This window comes from Botrytis byssoidea (genome assembly GCF_014898295.1).
Source record: "Botrytis byssoidea strain MUCL 94 chromosome Unknown BBYS_032, whole genome shotgun sequence".
NCBI lineage: Eukaryota > Fungi > Ascomycota > Leotiomycetes > Helotiales > Sclerotiniaceae > Botrytis > Botrytis byssoidea.
In genome coordinates this window covers 173,402-193,846 of record NW_024065873.1, presented here as the reverse complement: position 1 = coordinate 193,846, position 20,445 = coordinate 173,402, and the positions used below count along the sequence as shown (strand labels likewise).

The 20,445-nt window shown below is 43.5% G+C and overlaps 6 protein-coding genes across 6 annotated transcripts; 2 read left to right on the top strand and 4 right to left on the bottom strand.

The window, feature by feature from the left end:
• Nucleotides 1-411: 411 nt before the first annotated feature.
• Nucleotides 412-1,362, top strand: EAE97_010979 (uncharacterized protein; the record flags this gene model as incomplete). The annotated part of the gene is made up of 1 exon (XM_038881494.1): nt 412-1,362. One exon carries the CDS (start codon nt 412-414, stop codon nt 1,360-1,362), a length of 951 nt encoding a protein of 316 aa, XP_038727653.1.
• A 245-nt stretch (nt 1,363-1,607) lies between these two features.
• Nucleotides 1,608-2,071, bottom strand: EAE97_010978 (uncharacterized protein; the record flags this gene model as incomplete). The annotated part of the gene is made up of 2 exons (XM_038881493.1): nt 1,608-1,662; nt 1,773-2,071. 2 exons carry the CDS (start codon nt 2,069-2,071, stop codon nt 1,608-1,610), a joined length of 354 nt encoding a protein of 117 aa, XP_038727652.1.
• Nucleotides 2,072-2,673: 602 nt separating this feature from the next.
• Nucleotides 2,674-5,557, top strand: EAE97_010977 (uncharacterized protein; the record flags this gene model as incomplete). The annotated part of the gene is made up of 5 exons (XM_038881492.1): nt 2,674-2,987; nt 3,045-3,073; nt 3,132-3,233; nt 3,500-4,142; nt 4,201-5,557. 5 exons carry the CDS (start codon nt 2,674-2,676, stop codon nt 5,555-5,557), a joined length of 2,445 nt encoding a protein of 814 aa, XP_038727651.1.
• A 2,630-nt stretch (nt 5,558-8,187) lies between these two features.
• EAE97_010976 (uncharacterized protein) lies at nt 8,188-10,083 on the bottom strand (the record flags this gene model as incomplete). The annotated part of the gene is made up of 1 exon (XM_038881491.1): nt 8,188-10,083. The coding sequence occupies one exon, from the start codon at nt 10,081-10,083 to the stop codon at nt 8,188-8,190; it is 1,896 nt and encodes a 631-aa protein (XP_038727650.1).
• Nucleotides 10,084-10,422: 339 nt separating this feature from the next.
• EAE97_010975 (uncharacterized protein) lies at nt 10,423-14,102 on the bottom strand. The gene is made up of 5 exons (XM_038881490.1): nt 13,660-14,102; nt 13,579-13,603; nt 13,437-13,454; nt 10,829-13,365; nt 10,423-10,772 (listed from the first exon to the last, which is right to left on the bottom strand). Exons 1-5 carry the CDS (start codon nt 13,800-13,802, stop codon nt 10,709-10,711), a joined length of 2,787 nt encoding a protein of 928 aa, XP_038727649.1. The 5' UTR covers nt 13,803-14,102; the 3' UTR covers nt 10,423-10,708.
• Nucleotides 14,103-15,544: 1,442 nt separating this feature from the next.
• Nucleotides 15,545-19,410, bottom strand: EAE97_010974 (uncharacterized protein). Its single transcript, XM_038881489.1, has 6 exons — nt 18,754-19,410; nt 17,129-18,684; nt 16,892-17,079; nt 16,698-16,839; nt 16,537-16,645; nt 15,545-16,486 (listed from the first exon to the last, which is right to left on the bottom strand). Exons 1-6 carry the CDS (start codon nt 18,929-18,931, stop codon nt 15,627-15,629), a joined length of 3,033 nt encoding a protein of 1,010 aa, XP_038727648.1. The 5' UTR covers nt 18,932-19,410; the 3' UTR covers nt 15,545-15,626.
• Between the last annotated feature and the right edge of the window lie 1,035 nt (nt 19,411-20,445).

The following is a 20,445-nucleotide window of genomic DNA, read 5'->3' as shown; positions in this document are numbered from 1 at the left end:
GTATTTTATTCTTTAGCGGTATCTATATATTAGAACGGCAGCAGTGTCACTATTGATTTCACATCTCAAATAAACGAAATACCGATAGAGTATAAACTACCGGTAACAACCTTGGAAGAAGGCATTCGTGGGATGAAATTTTTACCGACAGAAGCGCTAGTGGATATACTTCAAACACAAGCGGCGGCACTTTCCTTTGTATTTAATCAGTGAATTCACTCCACAGGTTTTTGGCTCTGATCTGAGGTGGAATTCATTCGTTCAATTCATTTTAAATGTTGGTAGTCTTCAATTTTCTTCAGAATCCATCAGTTCCATCGTCTGGTCATTTTACTATTCATCAGTCTTTTGCTTGAAGAGCATCCCGTGTCATCGTATTGTTCTCATTCTAATCAAGTCGCTGATTTCGTTATGGCATCTGGTTGGATTCCCGACATGAATCCCACCGAGCTTTCTGATGGGACTTTGGTTTGCGGAGCTCATCATCAAATAATTTGCATCATCTGCTGTTGTGACTACAGCTTCATGCAGGATCTCCAGGAGGAAGAAGAAAACAATGACTCTGCTTCTCTCTCTGATGCTCGTTCAGACGATGAAGACCCGGAGACACTTGAACACCCTGAATATCAAGTATTTGACCGACAAGACGCATTCACGATGTTCACTAGACCGGGAATGAACGGCTTTAATGATGCCCTTGAATCCAACCTCGACTCCGGTCCGATGCCTACCATCACAAAATTCTGCCCCCCTTTTTCCAGTGATACTCCCAGCACGCTTTTCCGTCCAGCCCATCGCTTTATTAGTCGTACTAATCCCAGTGAAATCCTCCTTTACACTGATGGCTCCTGTCTCTCCAATGGTCTTGTCAGCCCTCGCGCCGGCTGCGGTTTCGTCATCTCACCTCACCACAAAATCAATTTCAGACTCGAAAATACTGGCCCAACTGGAGAAGCTCATCGCCAAACTAGTAACCGTGCCGAATTGCGTGCTGTGGTAGCCGCTCTCGAATACCGTGCCTGGCAAGGAGATAACTTTGGATCCTGGACGCGCATTGTCATCGCTACTGACTCTGAGTATGTTTTTCTCGGTGCTACCGAAAGAATCAACGGTTGGGCTCAAAGGGGCTGGCGGACTAGTGCTGGAACGGAAGTCAAGAATCTGGATTTGTGGAGGAGACTAGTCTATTGTATCAAAAAAGTGAATACGCCGATGAACTTTTCAGAAAACGGGCGTGGAGTTGCGGTCGCATTTTGGAAGATACTGAGGGAGTTGAATGCGGAAGCTGACGTTGAGGCGAAGAAAGGAGCCGAATTGGAGGAGGTGCAGGAATTTCGGGTGCTGAATGGGATAGTGGTCTGATACTTTGCGGTCGAGAATTAGACACTACATTTTGGCGACGTGATGACGACCATTTAATTGAACATTTCAGTCAAACATTCAATTATGAAGATGTATCATAAGAAGGCTCGACATATGCTGTTATAGTTATGATGTTTATTTATGCTGGCTGGTAGCTACCTTACAAGACGCCCTACAAATCGACTTCAGATTTGGATTGGGTAAGAGATTGATTGCTGTATATTCCGTGATATGATTCGAAAACTTCAAAAGTCCTCTAGTTTATAAACCTCATAACTCACTTCTTCGTACGGGTGTGTCCTATTCTCTAGGATTAGCCCCATCTACTGGCAAAACTCTCGCTATTCCCTTCTTCGCTTCTCCTTTAATTCCATGCTTCCCTTTAATAAACAACTCAACATGAAATTCACCTCTTCAATGCCTCAACTGCTTTCCTTGTAACTTCCTCCCCGGTGCACAAAATATGCACCAAGACCTCCTCTGTTCGTTCCAAGACGCCTACTTGCCCTGTGTGAGGCACAGCTCCCTTCTCTGCTACTGGTAAAAACTGTCCGAATCCGGGAATTTCAAAACAAACTTTTATGTATTTTCCACCGGCGTACACTCCACCACCCACAGCGAATATGGCATCTTTTGTTGCGGAGAGGTGAGATGGGAGGACACGATAGACAAGCTTGTAGCGTGTTTGAGAGTTCGAGGAGGTGGACATCTTCAATTTTGATTTGAGTGCTGAGCTGAGATAGGATATGACACAGTGAAATTGATACGATTTGGGAATGAATGCAACAGAGGAATAGATTTATCTACATACTCTCTGCAGTAAACTTATCATTTTATTATCATCAATTCAACTATCACCGAACAATAAACGTTTTAACGGCGATTCATGAATATTTCTTCAAATCTATTACACATAATAAATCTATTCTGCGCTATCTCTAATGCACCCCACAAAGTGGTTTATATAGCACGAGTAAAATACGGTAAATACCACCACGTCGGTATCGATGCATCCAAGAAAAAGGAAACTTTCAATTCATTCATTTAATTTGCTCATCTTATCCTCGCCGCTTAAAGCCTGCAATCCTTATCGCACCTCTTACCATTCAAAATCTAGTCAATCGAGTCAATTTACCCTGAGCCACCTCCTTATCTTTACCTCATGCACCTTGCGTCATGTTATAAAATCAATTAAACAGCGCTGGATCCTGGAATTCCAAGAATTTGTATTATCAATAAATACCACCCGCTACCTAAACACCTTAGCATATTCCTCGTCCCAAAGTCTGGGCATGGTCTGATGAAGGGATAATGGGTCAAGCATCTTCCTCTTCTTCTGCCTCTCCTATTTCCCCTGGAACTACGACGCTTCCTAGAGATTATCGTGGAAATTCACGTGAGAATGAGCATGAGAGATTTATCAGTACGGAGACGACACAGTTGTTGACACCGGACCCGGAGGAGGATATCGAGGGAGATGCGGATGTGAGGAGTGGAGATGGACATAGGAGTATGGTTATAGGGAGACATGATGGCCATGCGTGTTATCACCCTCATGCCATTGGAGATATATGTTATCCCCAAGATGAATTTGGGGATTTGCCGGTTTATAAGACGATTCATCGGTTTGTTTCCTGCTTCGTATATTACTGAGCCGGAGAATGATACTGATAGAATGTTAGGATAAGGAGAGATATCATCTCGGCGATTGGTGGGTTTTAACAAACGGTGAGATAGGGAAGTGAGACTTAGACTGACGGGAAAGATAGATGATCCATATAGTCTGGAACAATTGAGGGATCCGAGATTGAATGTATCGGTTGTGAGGCCATTGGTAGATAAGCTGTATGATTTGGATGATTTGTCGGTTGGTATGTTAGTGTTTTCTTATACTTATTCTTATTCTTGTTAGATTACTTTGAAGGTTGAGGGAATGATTATTACTACTTTTCTCAAGTGACTAAAACAACAGCCAATAGAAGGACATTTGGAAATTGTTTGATGAGGTGATGGTAGATATGGACGGTATTTTGAGTAGTTCTCAAAAATCAAATTTGTTTGTACCATGAGCACTCCATAAAGTCTTTTTTATTTTTTCGAGATTAAATCCCACTTTCAGATACTAACAAACTCCAAGTCTATTGTCTTCTCGTCAACAAAACACAGTTCCAACGTGAACAATTGGCTCTACCTCATCAACAGAGCATTTGCACCACACGTGCCCATCTATGTGAAATAGTCGCCAATCGAGTTCTGCGTCGTTTCCACGAGGATCATACCGGCTCGGAAGGGTTACTTCTTCTGTCTCGCATTCTCGTAGGAGGTTTCGATCCATTTCAAGGTGCTCCAAACAATGTCATCCAAGAAAGCAGCAACTTTGGTTGGGCTGCGAAGTCCCGTACAGGCGCCAATCGAAGATTACCAGCCTTAGAAATTGCCATTATTTCTCAAAGTAAAGCCTTCCTCAGTTCGTCGGCTTGCCAAAAAGTAATCAGCGCAATATACGAGGGTCGGATCATATATACCCCCACGGCGTTCATGGATATTCTACCTGATCACTACAAGAATAAGCCAATTTCGTTGTACAATCCAAGAGAGGCGCCATTGTTTAACCAATATAGACTTATAGTTCCTCGTACAAGGAATTATTTGGAAGTTTGCCACTTTCTGCTACTGTTGGTTTTCTATCTGTATGTCATGGCAGATCGTGATCCATCTACATTTGGTGGGATTGAATTATTATTCATTGTTTATACATCAGGTTGGTCTTTAGATCAGTTGTAAGTTCTTTAGTACATCCCAGTGGAATCTGGTAGTCCTTATTAACGCCAATCGCAGTTGCTCTATACTTGAACACGGATGGCACGTATACACCCAGAATCTGTGGTCCTTCCTCGATGTTACTTTCGCCGCGATCTTTGGAATTTATCTCGCGCTTCGCTTCAAAGGCTGGCACACTGATAACGTTGGCACTGGCCAACAAGCATTAGATGTCCTCGCCTTGGGAGCTCCTGTCCTTGTTCCACGTCTAGCGTTCAATCTTATGTCCGAAAACATGCTTTTCATTTCTCTTCGGGCTATGATGCGCGATTTCACTGTACTCACGGTTCTTGCTGTGTGGTGCTTTGCTGGATTTCTGCTCTCTATGATTTGGCTTGGAAATGGTATCCATGAGCCAATAACCGTTTCTAAATGGATGCTCTGGATATGGTTTGGACTCGACGGTACAGGCATCACAACATCTGCTCAATTCCATTGGCTCCTCGGTCCAATCCTCATGGTCACTTTCGCATTCCTAGGCAACACCCTCTTCCTTACCATCCTCGTCTCCATGCTTTCAACAACCTTCTCAACCATCGTTTCAAATGCTACCGCAGAGATCCAATTCCGTCGCGCCGTCCTTACTCTCGAAGGTGTCAAATCAGACTCCCTGTTCGCCTATTTCCCCCCCTTCAATATTCTTGCCCTCTTTGTCCTCATGCCTCTAAAATTCGTTTTAACACCCCGTTGGTTCCACAAGATTAACGTAGCAGCCGTGCGTTTTCTCAATGCTCCCCTTCTGCTCCTCATCGGCTATCTCGAACGACGTCAGTTGTGGGCCGGTCCCCGTCGTCAAAAGGAAGCAGAACAACTACCCCGTCTTCCACATCGTCCTCGACTTTGGGATTTTTCCAGAGGCTTTAGCGTTCATGGTGACTTGCAAGCAGTGTTTGATGCGGAACCTCCGAGTGATATTGCAAGTGAAATTGGAATAGAATCTGACAACGATATCCGACGCGATCGGAATGTTTTCGAAAATGACTTTGCCCGAGAATTTAATGTGTCGACAAAATCAAAATCAAAATCTGGACAAAAACCAGTTAATCCGAGAGAACACATGAAGAGAAGAGATACGGCTAATAGCGCTAAGAGAATTAGAAGAGATTCGGTAGCTCCATTCGCGGGAATGACTGTACCGAAACATTTAAGAGATTTGTTGAATGAGGGGAGTAGCGATGAAGGAGGCGAGGATATCAAAGGAAGGTTAGAGAAACTTGAGCAGTGTATGGGGAGGGTAGAAGGATTGTTAGGGAGATTGTGTAGGGATTTGGATGGGAAGAGTGAAGAGGGTGGGGGTGAAGATGGTGATGTGGGAGGAGATGGAACATTGAGTGATTTAGATACGAATGTGGCGGTAGAATTTTCAGATGACTAGATTCAGGTGTGAGATGGGTGTTATAGATTGGAGTAGCGAGGTATAAATGGGTGGTTGTATCAAATTGATTTACATGCATAAAATAGAGGTTGGGAGGGTAGCATTCTTTTTTTGGTCTGTTGGGTAGCATAGCGGAACGAGTTAAATTGAGAACCTAGTAAAGTTGTTATTCTAGCTTCCAGATTGAAGAAACATGCATATACGGATACATATATAATATTTACTACAATTCTCATGTACGCTTGATTTACTATATGGCCCGATCAACAATTAGGTATTCAGTGGAAAACAAAACAGGCAATCGGTATTCCCCTTATATCCCATCTAAAACAGCTAGAGTGTATCATATTCACCCAAATACCTCCAGACGAATGTCTGGTAGCATCTTTCACGAATCCATTCCCTTGCACCTCTACTCCGATACATGATATTACTCGCTTAAATATGCACACTCCATCAATACATACCTACCACTCGCTAGCCGATCCACTCACAACCCAAACCCAAGCCCAAGTAGACCATCGAGTAACACCTACGTGAATTTGTAGACATGCAACAATAACGAAACTTAACAAATCCCATAAGTATGGTTATTAATTATCATCTGCGGGTATTTACTAAACGATTCGGATTTTAATGATTGAATAAATAGGAGCTCTTATTGTGTTGTTATAGCAGATATACTACCTACTATCCCAGACTTGAGTTCTTTATCAAGAAGACGATACGCTTCTTTTGTAACTAAACAGCTCCAGCTTGAGCCTATCAATAATGACTGACTAGTTGTTCTTACAGTTTCGCAGTCTCGAATAAAATAAGATCTACTACATCTCACTCGAATACAGGCCATGAATAGTTAGTTACCTACCTAGATATGATATACCTTATACGCCTCCAGCTCCTCTCGTCTATCATTTACAAGTAAGTGAACAGAGATAAAATCAGTATATCATTCACTCATACCCCCTCCCTCACTTGACGGTACCACCACGTAGGAGAGTCTATATATAAGATTTCCCAATCCCCACCATCCACCCCATCCATCAATTAACGAATATATCGAGTATAAGATACAACGTATGTACGCCTTAACAAAACATCAAATACGTAGATATGTGAAAAATCTCATAAATTAATAATATGAAAGTGTACCATGTTCTTCTCTAAACTCTTCATCACAATAGTCATTTCATTGTAAACGACAGTATAAATAGAATCTTAACAACGACAACATCATATAATAAAATAACATTAGTACCTATCCATATACCAAAAATCCACACTTTAATCCTCATCCGTCCGCAAAGAAAAAACTTTCACTATCCACTCTAATCCCATTAAGAATCAGAGTACATCAACTCTAGTACATCGTACTCAGCCATATCTTCCCCGCAAAATCGAACTGGCTTTCTGTAATTTGATAAAGTAAGTTGACTTCATATACATACTCCTAGATTAGCAGAAGCAGAACCTTACACACTATATAATAAACCTTAAGCTTGAAAAAGAGAAAGAATTCCATCATGACGTCCCCCCCTTCTTTACAGAAAGATCCACGTGCTCATATCATCTATTATATACCCCAAAGAGTGAATTAAACTATTCACTTCACCCTCCTAGCTCCTAGCTCCTACTCCACCCAACTACCAACTAATTCAGTACCTACCCAACCCAAGACCAAGAACAAGAAAAAGAACAATGAGAAAATAACTAATCCAAAAATCTATCATTATACCAAGATCTCTTCTCTCGAGTCTCTTCACCTATCTTCAAAATTCACACAATCAATACATAACCCACAATCCACAATCCACAACCCAACAATCCATCTCAAAACTCTCAAAAACTCTCAAAAATCACCCCTTTCAATCTTCCATTCTTCCAATCAATACACCACTTTAAAACCCACCTCGAAAGTAATACAATACATGCTACGAGTAACCCAATATAAACATAATGCGTAGTCCACTCAATCCCCCCTCCCCTTCTCCCCTCTCCCACAATTCAACTCATAACCACAACTAATTTAATAAATCTCCTCACCTCCCTCTCCATACCACAAAAGTTTATTTTCTCAACTCTATTTCTAACCCCACATCTACTCCGTTGTACGCACTGCGTATTACATATTCTTCAAAAACCCACCTCCTTGTACTCCATCCATGTTACAAACACATCTCACAGCCCCCTTACACACTGACCCTCCTGTGGATTCATCTCCTCTCCAACTCCCCCTTCCCTGCTCAATTGCACGTACAAATTCGAAGAGGAACACAAGCACAAACAAAAGCACAAGCACACGTACATACTCAGCATTCAGCATTTAGCATCCAGAATTCCCATACCCAACACACCAGAAAAGGAAAGGAAAAGGACCAAAATTCAAGAGATTCAGAATCCATAGTTTCAGAAGATTCAGCATTTCCCATTTCCCATTTACCATTCCATTCAACTAAGAAAAATAACGAAAAACGCCTTCCCCAATGCGCCCTCACTTCTATATAGTGTTTAACCATGCAATTCCTCATCGGAGTGACGCTTGACAATGCCTGCCTGCCTGCCTGCCTGCTTGTCTGCCTGTCCCCAAAACACAACACAACTCAAATAAATATTTCCATACAGCAACAGATTTAATCCTTCTTCCCCCCCTTAACACCTCTCCCTCTCACTGCACCCTCTAAATCTTCTCTCCCAGAAGTTCCACTTCTATTTAATGAACTATTCCTCAATTTACCCGGCGAAAGTTCAAAACCCCTACCGTCATCACTTCCAGTCCCATCTAATAATTCTATAAGATCTCCAGGCCCATCCGTCGATGAACCGCCTACATTTGGTGTTCCCGGGTTTTTAACAGCTAATCTTCTAACCCAACCTTCAATCGCCGCTGCTGCATTTTCCAGACCAATCCCGGAGCCCCCCAAATTACTAGGCGTAACCGATCCGCTTGCAGGACTATATGAACCCTCAGCAATACTTGCGAGTTCATCTCTGAATCCAAAAGGGATTTCAGATTCAAGAACTGAGGAAGAAGGTAGAGAATCGATTGTAATCCCGGGTATATGTTTTCTCGCCCATGTATTTAAGGGATCCTGTCCAGGTCCAGGAGTCGTGACACTCTTCCCCAATGTTCCTACGCCGCCAGGTCCCCGAAGCCATCCTAGTCGATCCGCGGCTTCACCTACACTTTCTCGACGAGACCGATTAGCTGAACCAATCGGAGGGAAATAGCTTCCACCGGTAGATTGAGAAGGTCGAGGTCCTAGATTACTCAGTCTTCGAGAAGTTGTGCTTGCAGGGCTACTAACTTGTTCGCCTGAAGACCCGCGCGGAAGATCATAAGAAGCACGAGGGGTAGATGCGATAGAATTGGTAGCCTGACTCTTTCTTCGCGGTGGTGGAAAATACCCCAGGGTTCTTCTAGGCATACGTGCAATCTCGACTGGTTTAGAATTTGGAGATGAATCAAGGAGAACCCATCGTACATGTTCCCACGGATTTTCCTCCGGTCGTTCTGTCGGTGTCTCTGATCTGGGTGGCCACACTTCTGGGGCATCCTCTAAACTCGGCGTTGGAGCAAGTAAATCGACCCCTTGACTCAGAACCTGAGATGGGTTACAAGGACGTCCTTTGATTGCACAAGCATCTACTGGTAGCACAACCACTTGTCGAGTTTGTATAGAGTCATTTGGCCAAAATCTATTGGCTTTTCGAAATACCATAGGTTGACAATTATATCGTAATATAACTCCCGCAAGCGTATCCTCTTTCTGCACATGGTGTATATAGACCAGCGCATCACCTTCATCATCTTGTGTTCTAGTTGTAGCCTCATCCATGGACGTTCTCCGTTTGTAATTTCCATTTGTATCAACTGCCCCATTTAGATCTGTGTGGTTTTCGAGAAGTCTCGTCATTTTTTGTGTCCGTAAAGCTGCCTCTCTTTCCGATTGACTCCCCGAGCCAATAACAGCTTCATTCCTCTTCTTTTGTTCTGCGGGTCCCCATGCACCATGAGGTAGTTCAAACAACTTCTTCACGGAGCTATCTTTCCTTCTAGCTTTGGGTCTATCCAAACTGACTGTCTTCCTGGCACTACCTTCGCCCTCATCTGTTACTAAATCCCCCAAATCACCTAGCACCGAACTCGCAAGTCCTTGTAATGTACTCCAAGAATTCGACCACCCACTACCCCATGCTCCAGCATTCCCTGACCCAATTTTCTGATCTCCTCTCCCTACCGCAGATGTTCCTAAAGCACTTTCTGCGGATTGAGCGCCATTATCGCCTACCCTCCTTGAAGGATGTCTTGAAGGGATCGGGCTCACTCCTCTGGCACTTCCACCCGGACTGCTCCCCCTGCTGCTTGTTGTGCTCACCAATTCTTGTTCCGTACTTATCAGTCTTCTATTTCTCGGTCGTATCGTAGAGGAGGTTGCCGCACTGGAATCGCTGAATCGTGTTTCGTTGTCACTATATAATCGCGATTGCTTCGAGGTTATCGCGGCTGTTCGTGACGATTGTGACATGGTTGTTTCGCGGGCCGTCCGCACTGGACACTTGCGTTCATGAGAGCATTCGTCGTTTTTGATTAAATTTATTTGTGATCATTCGATCACTCAATTACTAGGCCTCGAATTGTAGTTGAAATTACTCGTGTCAGTTATGAAGTACACTTGGCTTCCTTGGGGATAATAGTCGCGGGGAACGGACGTTCCAGATTATACTACTAAGTTTGGGCTACCGTGTTCGTCATCCGTAGTAGCATTTATAGTGTATTATGTATCGAAACGCAGGGCACGTGGGGAATCCGCATTTAAGACACAATACCCACCACAAAGAGTTTCCCGAAATTGGGTTGTAATTTCTTATATTTCGATTATTCGCTAGTAATGTTTGATTTTTTGTGTTACAAGTATCAAAATAATGTATTTTTAAGACATTTACTTTGATAAGTTTCATTTCCTATTCATTAGGTGGGTTCCAAAAGGCTTATAATACAGCGGCATGAGCTACACCTACACGCTCCATGACCAATTTTTAAGTACTCGAGGAAATAGCTCATCAAGAACCACGTCAAGCAAGTCTTTGCTCATAAATAGCAACCGGCCGGTTTCCTTTTCCACTTCCAGATCCAAATCCTTACAAGAAGAATCAAGCGAGTGGGACATCGCCATTCATACCAGTTAAATCCCCATTAATTCCAAAAAATTGAAACCTGCACATCACCATGTCAGTACGCTAACCGAGACTTGCACGGTGTAGTAGACTTACCAATCTTCAACATTTAAAGTTGTAGGAACAGCTTGTGCAGAACTATTACTCCAGGTATCACTAGGACTTTGGCCTTGAGGCTCATGCATTGGCTGCTCAAAACCTTGCTGCCACATACCTTGGCCCATATTATAATTAGGAGGAACTCCAGCTGGAAGCATTCCACCACCTTGAATTGGACTACCACTCATTCCAGGTTGGCCTCGTTGCATGCGTTGAGGCAATTGATTTGATTGATTTTGGTTTGGGATTGGGGGCTGAGGTGCGCCTAGATGAGGCATGAGATTTGGATCAAGGTTGGGATGACTTGGTGGGGAGAATTGAATGTTATTCAAACTAGGACCACCTTCAGGGAACAACTGATCTGGCTGGAAGTTCTCCCAGAGAGATTGTGATATGTTTGGAGAGTTCCTAGTAACAAGATAGAGATCCGGAGGCGTAGCCGGGACGGAGTATGAGGGGTTGAAAGGTGTGGGCGGACGTGTGTGAGGACGAGAATTAGAACCTCCCATAAACGTATCTCGATTTTGACGCTGATTTGGTGATGTAATAGGTGGTGGTGCAGGCATCGATGATGAATTATAACCCTGACTTGGTGTTTGAGGTCTGGACCTCTCGTACGATTCTTGTGGCGCGGGTCCACTGCCCACAGCGAAATCCAGTGACATGTCGTCATATTTTCTCTTTTGCGATTCATTCTTAGCTTGATTAAGGCCCTCGCTAATACTCTGTACCATACGTTTATGTCGTTTTCCAGCAGCTTTCTGAAGACGTTCTTCAAGAACCTTATTTCCCAAGATGGACTCAAACAGTGTGTAAACCATCTTGGCCACGAGCCAAACTCTTGATACATCCTTCAAGCCATTCATACAAACTCTCATTCGCTCTTGGGTAGCTGCAACGATAGATGGCACTGAGGATCGCATCTGATAAACATGCATAATCAATGCAGAGAATAAACTGTACACGATGAATGCTGGACAGTATCGTAGCTCTTCATGTGCCGATAAGTTCTCGATGATGGACGTAATCATTCCTGCAGCTTGAAATGCGATAGTTCGAGATGGATATACATTTTCCTCATAATTACCTCTCTGTGTAGTAGCCGGTGGCATGTGCGCTCTATGTAACAAGCAGAGTGTTGTGTAGTAATTGGAATGTAGCAAGGCTGCCCAAAATTGATGTCGAGGCATCTCCCAATATACCTCCTTAGGACAATGAGACAGCCAATCTGCCAATGCCATATCACTGTGGGTGAGGTCGATCGCATTTTGCCGTCGAGCCTTTGAAGCTACGCTATATTGCTGTGAGAGAACCAATCCCATAATTTCGCAAAGCTTTACATATTGAAGGAAAAATTGGACATGCACAGGATCTTGGATGAATTCGGCGGGGTGATCGGTTTCATCTTCGACAAAATCATCCTCACTAACCATCTCCACATCGGAGTCATCGGTATTTATATGCACAGGGCGGCCAAGAGCAACGGCAACCGATCGGTCACGGGTAAACAGCGTCCACCAGATTCGCTTCCAGAGCCTCTTGTCGGCTTTGCTGAGCGCAGAACCTTCAACACTCCTATGCATACCTGAGCCTTGTGCGACAATTGTCGCAACCCTGCTCCAATAGAATACGTTCTTCGTTACATCTTCTGGTCCTTCCCAATACCATCCCATCAAGACCAAAGCTTGTACAATTGTAACTCTATCATCTTCATAGTTCGCGTCGTAAAGTGCTTTCGCACGCTTGTAAAATGTCAAGGCAGCGGGAGTCGTTGATCCATTAGCATCCATTAATTGGGGATTTGTACAGACCCTGGATCCAGCCAGGAGGATAGCCTGCAGTAACAGAAGCGAAGGAGGATTCTTCGCATCGCGATATTGCCTCATGAATCTGTTCCGATTGATTACAGGCACAATTGGAGCAACCCATTTGAAATATGCATCTACCAGTTCATCACAAAGAGACCGAGGAGGGAGTAAAAATGCTCCCCGTTGATGTAGGATATCAATTTCCACATTATCCAATTCCGTCAGCCTCGCCCTAGATCCTCTAATATTCTCCGGCAAAGGATAATGTACAACATCTGCGTTGCCATGTCGGTCGTGTACGAGTAGTGTCAAATTCGACGATTCTCCTAGATATGCTACTCTTCCTGCCTCCTTTATGGGCGCTCTGGTGAATTTAGGCTTCATGAATTGAGCGTAGGTAGTCTCGTCGCTATCCCGCTGACGAGCCTGAGCTTCAGTGAGAGAAGTCGCAGGCGTTCCATCTTGCGTGTTATAACCGATTGAGGTCCTGGTAGTTTGGGTACTTGGGGAGTCATTGTTCTGAGGTGATCGTTCGTCAATTGTTTCTCCTCGGTCGCTACCCTCGTCAGCTGCAAGCCCTTCAGAGACCCGAGGTAATTTGTACCTATCAGAATCTTTGTTTTTACTATTTGTCTTCTTACGTTTCGGCGTTGGGATCTTGCATTCTATGGAGAAGGCGACGCAATTTGTGCAAGGCACCCCCAGACTCGCAGCATCACATCGTACCTATCGACCCATTAATATATACTCAAAGCTGCACGACCATGCGACGGCGCAACAATCTTGCGTAACATTACCTTTCGAGCGTGGCATGTCTACGCATTGTTGTTAGCAAATGTTTGTCAAGATTCCAAATTCCTCCACAATCACAATCACAATCTGGTCCTCGGACCGAGGCATCAAATTGGATGGATAAGAAATGGAACGATATTTACATACTTGGCAAGCTCGTGAAGCTCGTTGTCTTCATCCCCAAATTGTCAGCGCATTCGTGGTATCGGAGAATACATTCCATCATACCTTCTAAATGAAGCATGTCCCGGGAGCTGCGAGCTAGGTGCAGCATTCGAACCAGCAGGAGCTTGACTACTCATTTGAGGCGCTGGAGCAGAATATTGGTTCGAGGAACCTGAACCATCTGCGGACATCTCGGTTGAGGCCATAGTAGCCGGTATTTCTTAGTGCTCGTTGATCATGCGAGTGACTAATTGTATAATAATTTCCCTAATGGTATTGTCGGCGGATTGAATCGAATAGCTGGGGGGGAGGAAGAGTGCGTGTGGTGTGTGTGTGGGTGGAAAGATGGATGATCGTGAAATTAGATTTAATTTAAATTGAATTGAATTGAGTTGAGTTGAATTGATAAATCTGGGCTTCTCGGTACGGGGGCTATTTTTACAGTTTTTCGGGACTTGAGTAGAGAGAGGGTCAAGAGGGTCAAGAGGGTCAAGAGGGTCAAGAGGGTCAAGAGGGTCAAGAGGGTTAAGAGGGTTAAGAGAGGGTACTGCAAAGTGTAAAACTGCCTACAAGAAGAAGGTCATGGTTGGTCATGTGGGGTTAAATTGCCCAGTGGAATTGATTTTAAGGTACGAACCATGATCTGCGAGAAAAAGTATGGATCTAATTATCCTTTCGGTTTTCAGTCTTCCGTTTGCGCTGTGAAATTCATTCAATGGGATTCGTTCGATTTGATTGAATATATTAACAATGAAGTCTTAAATTGATTCCATATCTCAATGGATTCAAATACAATGACTTCTTATGTGGTCTTTGTTGATATCAGCGTGATATGATATTCTAATATATAATCATCAAACATCCATAACCCGATCATCTAATTATATGTTGCACATGTCATACATACATCCAAAGCAGAGCCAGCCACCACTCTCTCATCAACGCTAGTTGGACACCATACTCATGTTGATTAGCCTACCAGGTATTCCAAATAAGGTTCCTCGGACTCGATGTGAAAAAAGAAAACACGCGACACTTATTTGCTCCACTCATTCTACGCACATCATCGTTGATGGTTGATAGTAGATAGTAGATAGTAGATAGAGTGAAAACGCTCGACCTCGAAGCCCTATGGAATATTCTATACAATGATGAAATGGTAAATTACTTATTAGGACTATATTAGCCGTGCAAAGAAATTCCCTTTTCTCGCCTACGAGTTTCATTATATCATGATACATTTTATATCAATTTCAATAGCAACACTTTTACTTCTATCTTTTTGCTGCTACTATTACTAGATGCTGTTTATTTTATACTGCAAAATATTCAATATCAACCTGAATCATCTAATGTGATGAATTATGCAATTTGAATTCCGATTCCCAATACAAATCCCGCTCCAAGTATCCATCTAAAATCACCACCCATCCTCCCCCACAAACCCAAGATCATTACCCCTCTAGCTAGTTATTAGTTTCGCTTCGCCTATTAAACTAGTAATATCTCCTTACACTTTTAAACTTCCCGCTTCACACTACATCCAATCCACCGCGCACTAAACTCCAAACCCGCCCGATACATCCATCACTTATCGACCCCTAACCAACCCTAACCACCCACTACTAGCCACCTACCCAACACCCACGAATACTTCCCGGAACACATCCTCCATCCATCCCCTCACCCCGTCCACTCACCCCATCACCCCGCAATTCCATATGTGGCACATGCACCCCAGATAGTACCCGTGCTATTGCTCAAACCCAGTATTCACCAATACAACACGATATGTGTAAGCTTGAGCTTATTAGTCTCCGATGAAATGTAGGATCATCAACAAGAGAAGAGCCTCGGTACGTCCTCGGATAACTACATGTGATATTGGGCTTTCATTCACCATTCTTCATCCACGTCACTTTCATCTGCATGCTCTCATAAATCTCATCCAAACATACATCATGATCCTCTTGTAATCATTACAATATATACATACAATTTCCCTCTTTATCCATATCTTTACCGACTTTTTAAGTACTTTTGTCTTTTCCATTTCCAATTCCATTCCCATTCACGCCGATCTTACCCAGCCCATTTTCACTCCCCTCTTTCTCTCCTTTCACATCCCTAACCATTCCCCCAAGCTCCCGCTCCTTCTCAATCTGGCCTGAATGATCCTCCACCTCCACTCCCGCAATAAACAGCTCACTGACCCCCTCCAAACTAGCCACGAAAAGACAAAGCAAGCTTGCAATAATAAAATGACTAATCGTCGAGCCAATTTCCAACCATGACCCTTCATCCTTGACCACCCAGAAGAAATGCAAGGTCAAGAAATCGCTAATAGCAATCACCACCATAAACAAGGCTGAGGGCGCGACGCCTAGCCTCTTGTTCAGGATACCCAAGTTCGCTGAGATCAGTGCAAATGGAATCATAAGCTTCACAATCAACAAAGCTCCTTGGGAGAAAGGATCAAAGACTGGAATTAGACGATTCACACTCTCCAGACTGAAAGATGAGACAGATGCCATATTTCCTGTGCTGAAGAACGCCGATTGTAAAAGTATGAGGAAAAATAGAGATATCCGCGCGTCGGTCAATGTGAGAGAGCGGAATGGAGAAGAGGATAATGAAGTTGGAACTTCTGGAACTGGAGCACCATTTGCCTTGACTTTTGTTGTTTTATTTGAAGTGTATTTGTGGATGCCGTGTTCCAATAGCACCCAGGTGATGAGAGTGGCTGAAAATGCCAAGTAGAAAAGCCCTTCGTAAGAGATGGTAAGAATTACGAAAAGTGGTGCAAATGTGAGAAATACAATCATCAATCGGTGTAGATAATGGTTGTTCGGTTGTAGACGGTGTAAAAAGGGCATTATAAGAGACGCCACTTTATTCACGTTAGCTTTCCTCATATCATCCAGGTGTTCGTCAACTTACCAATCAAGCACCAACCAACTATTTGGTTTCCTCGAGGAAGCCCCGTTCTTGCCTGTAAGGACATTGCAGTAGATCTCGTAACAAGCATTGATAGGACAATCAACCCGGTCTATTTGAGAGGTCAGAATATATGATTACTGATGATGGATGGAGTTTCTCACCTGCGCTCCAATAAGTGTACGGGATAGAAGATTATCGGCTGGCGCAACAGAATCTCCCGTCATCTTGGACTTTGCGAGTAGCTTCTTTTCAAAAGTAAGATACAAAACACCCACGACTACCATCAAAGCACCACCATACAAACTGTGAACAATATTAGCTGGAGACCTAATTGCTTTAGAAAGTGATAACCTACATAAGATCTATATCTTCAACTTTCATTGCAGGAAGTAATGTGAAGGTGCTCATTCCCAGACATGACGCAGCCCATGTTAGTGTTAATGCTTTGTTTTCATTCAAGAATTCTAAGCCGTAAAATGCCGGCCAGAAGGTTGCGCCGACAAACAGGGCGGAGAAAATCTCTCTGTGGGTGTAACCCCACGCCTATAATTGTTATTGAATGACCAATTGGAGAATGTATATCTTGACTTACGAGCGATTCTATTACGCCTAGGAAGATGATAGTTTTAATGAATGTTCCAATATAGGCAATGGGTGACTTGACATGACCAAATAGTGCCTTTCCACCCTCGGCGAGAGCATTTCGGCGGGCATATACTTCTTCCCAGAATGCCACCGGGAAAACAGCATAAGCGTAATATGTTGCAGGCGACTCAGAAACGATAAAGGAAGCGAAAAGTGCAACAAGAATTGAAGAGAAGAACAGACTGCCCGCTAGAGTTCTAGAAGTCTCAGCTTTACCATGAAGAACGTGAAGATCAATGACGGTAGTGAGGGCAAATGTGATCCACCCTAAATAACCCATTGTAATGAGGGCTCTCAGAAAGAGCCAATCGTACGTTTGAAGATATCGAAGACCAGCCAACCCAAGTCTCACAAGTTCTGCAGTCTCGCGAATTGCTTCTTCATGTTGTCCTCGATCGATCAGATTTCTGATATCAGCCAATCGATGCTCGGCAGTATGGTTCTGGTCTCCAAGACCTTCAAATGGTCGATATCTCAACTCGGTCGCTTTCTTGTGCTCCTCTTTGATTCGATACATGTCAAGAATACCTCGAGCATTAGCTAGGAAAGCTTCGGACTTTTCGGGAATATCTGCTGCTAGATACGATAGGGGCAATTCTCCAACAGAATTCACTGGGAAGTTGACACCAGCTAAATATGCCATGAGAGCTGCAACGTCTGCTTGGGAAACATCATGTCGATGAATATGGTCCATACCCCAATCTGAGGATAATTCGTCGTGCCCTGGTGCAATTCCATGGGCCTGCACAATTGGCTTCGCGACTCCAGATCCCCATGCAATCAGGGGAGTGCGTGTGTTGTCTGGGTGCCCATCGCCATGACTTCCATAATCACTCATTCCATGATCGGCTGTAAAGACAAAAGCAGTCTTATCATCTTTATAGAAATCTTCGATGACCTTTGTTACTTCTTTAATGCCTTCATCCACAACTTTGATGTTATATAGATATTCTTTCGAGTAGGGGCGGAAGCCATGACCTGTAGTATCCAAGCCAAGTAGATGTAGAAAGAACACATTTTTGTCTTTTCTTAATGCAGCGTTTAAGGTAGCATTTGTAGCAGCTTCTGCAAAAAGAGCCTTGACTCTGTCGAATACCCAGATATCCAAGTGTATAGCTGCCTTTGAAAAGTCCTCCTCCTCAGCAGAATATGTATACGCATCGACACGGCCTGGAACAGCGCCTAATTGAAACATTGGCAAAATATCTGGACTTCCCCATGACCAAGTATGTCTACTTCTATTGAAAATGCTGTCGAAATTCACCGGGTTGAGTTTCCATCCAGTAGCAACTGCCGATACATCTTCGTACATGCCCGCAATGAGCGCAACATGTCCTGGGCGGGATTCCGTAGGGACTCGAGTATGAGAGACACCGAAAGTACCATGTCCAAGGACCCGCGAGCGAAGGAATGGCGCAAGAGGCCGGGGAACAAGATCTTCTTCTAATTTTGGGTATGGTTCTGGAAACGATTGGAAAGCTTTATCGGCTCGTAGACCATCACCTGCAGATTCAAAGTATCAGTCAATTGCATCCATACACAATTTCTGAAGAAGAAACCAGAATAACATACCCACAAAAAGCACCAAACGCTTTGCTGGAGCTTCCACTCCATCTGGCCTCTCTACCCCGAATTCGCGCATCCCAGATACGATGGGACTCACAAAATAAATATCAAAGATTGAATAAATATAAACCAGATGGAAAGCCATCGCAATGGCCAAAAAGCCAAAACGATTAACTCTAGCCATGTTGCTGGCTGATATGTTCGTCTGCCTTGTATATAAATTGTACTATACGCGTTCGCGTTCAATTGAACAAACGGCTCCGACTGTGTAAGGAACAGATTGTCAAAACACCTTGATGGATTTAAGCCAAAACCATCTGCAGAAAAATAAAGGAATGGCCCGTCCTCAAAATGGACGAAATATATGTACTGTGAAATACAAATTAGATGAGAACCTCTTCTTCCCCTTAAAAATTGTCAATGGAAAGATTTTGGGGACTTCATGGTAGCTCGATAAATTATCCGATAGGACACGACATCATCGATAAGTAATGAGGGACGTTCGAGACTATCTATTTTTGGGTTTCTTCGGAGGTTCAAACGACAATGCAAATGTTCTAATCCAGTTCTCACATAAATGAGAGTATTTCATACAGTATTTGAAAAGGTGTCAATTTGCATGAAATGTAATGCTTGTGGTCAGCGAGTGGTCGGCAGATGTGTTCAAAGGTTCACCGGGAGCGAGTTCATTTTTTTTTTTTACGACGCTGTCTCTTCGATAGAATGAATAGCAAGGCGAAGATTAGGAGCACATCGGAAGTAATATATTCACGATACTGAGAATTTCAGTGTTCAAGTAGTTACAAAAGAATTCACACACGTAAATGCACCCAGAATTATGTAAGGAGTTTCCCTTCCCGAGTCTATATTCAATTATTCCCTCCGTACCTCGCACTTGCATTCACACATCACTCTCATCCTGTCCTCCACAATTCTCATCCTCAATTCCATTTCCAAACCAAAGGGTATATAAGCAACAGCACAGCACGGTGTTAACACGTCATTTCACCTTCTCGTTTCCACCCCTAAAGCAAACGCCAGAATAATCTTCGGCATTCCAACCTCCCCTTTGCAACCCCACCTCCATCAACCAAATATACATCTCATCCCAATTCTCCTCTGCCCCGCCGCCTGAATATCACCTCTACATCTTCACTTCCCTCCTCTTACTTCACAGTCCCCTTCTCGCCATCAGAAGAAGATACAATATAAAACATTACAAAGTAGCCAAGTTTTTTTTATTACTGCCCGGCCACTGCAGTATCATGCCCCATCCTCCTCTCGCACCCTTTAACATACCTCGTCAGCCTACACCTCTCCCCCTTGGATAACGTAACACCAGCGCATCGCAAAAATGTAGGTATGTACGTGCCTAATTACAGTTTGCAGCTGGAAAAGAAGAGAACGCCAACTTCCTTATGTACATCGCTTATGAGTATAGTTATTTGCGAATGAATTTTGTGTACGAAAATCATTCACTATAAACGAAAGAATTGAAGTCTAGAAAAAGTGGAAAATTCGGGAAACCAGACGTTTGATAACGCGCAAAGTTCTATACTTTGTTGAGAACGCCGAAAAGTCTAGTGCGTGAAGGAAACAAAAATAGGTTGATAGTTTGCGGGATTCCATGATTTCAACCGATTATAAAAGTAATAGGAGTCTGATAAATGTGGTGGGCGTTGAATCGTGAATCGTTGA

Bases quoted from the DNA above. Each gene is read 5' to 3' on its own strand.
- EAE97_010975 (XM_038881490.1), bottom strand. From the start codon at position 13,802: ATGGCCTCAACCGAGATGTCCGCAGATGGTTCAGGTTCCTCGAACCAA. The intron at 13,604-13,659 runs GTATGATGGAAT...TTGGGGATGAAG, and splicing joins GGACATGCTTCATTTAGAAG to ACAACGAGCTTCACGAGCTT. The intron at 10,773-10,828 runs GTAAGTCTACTA...GGTGATGTGCAG, and splicing joins ACTTTAAATGTTGAAGATTG to GTTTCAATTTTTTGGAATTA.
- EAE97_010974 (XM_038881489.1), bottom strand. From the start codon at position 18,931: ATGGCTAGAGTTAATCGTTTTGGCTTTTTGGCCATTGCGATGGCTTTC. The intron at 17,080-17,128 runs GTAAGTCAAGAT...TAACAATTATAG, and splicing joins TAGGCGTAATAGAATCGCTC to GCGTGGGGTTACACCCACAG. The intron at 16,487-16,536 runs GTAAGTTGACGA...ACGTGAATAAAG, and splicing joins AGTTGGTTGGTGCTTGATTG to TGGCGTCTCTTATAATGCCC.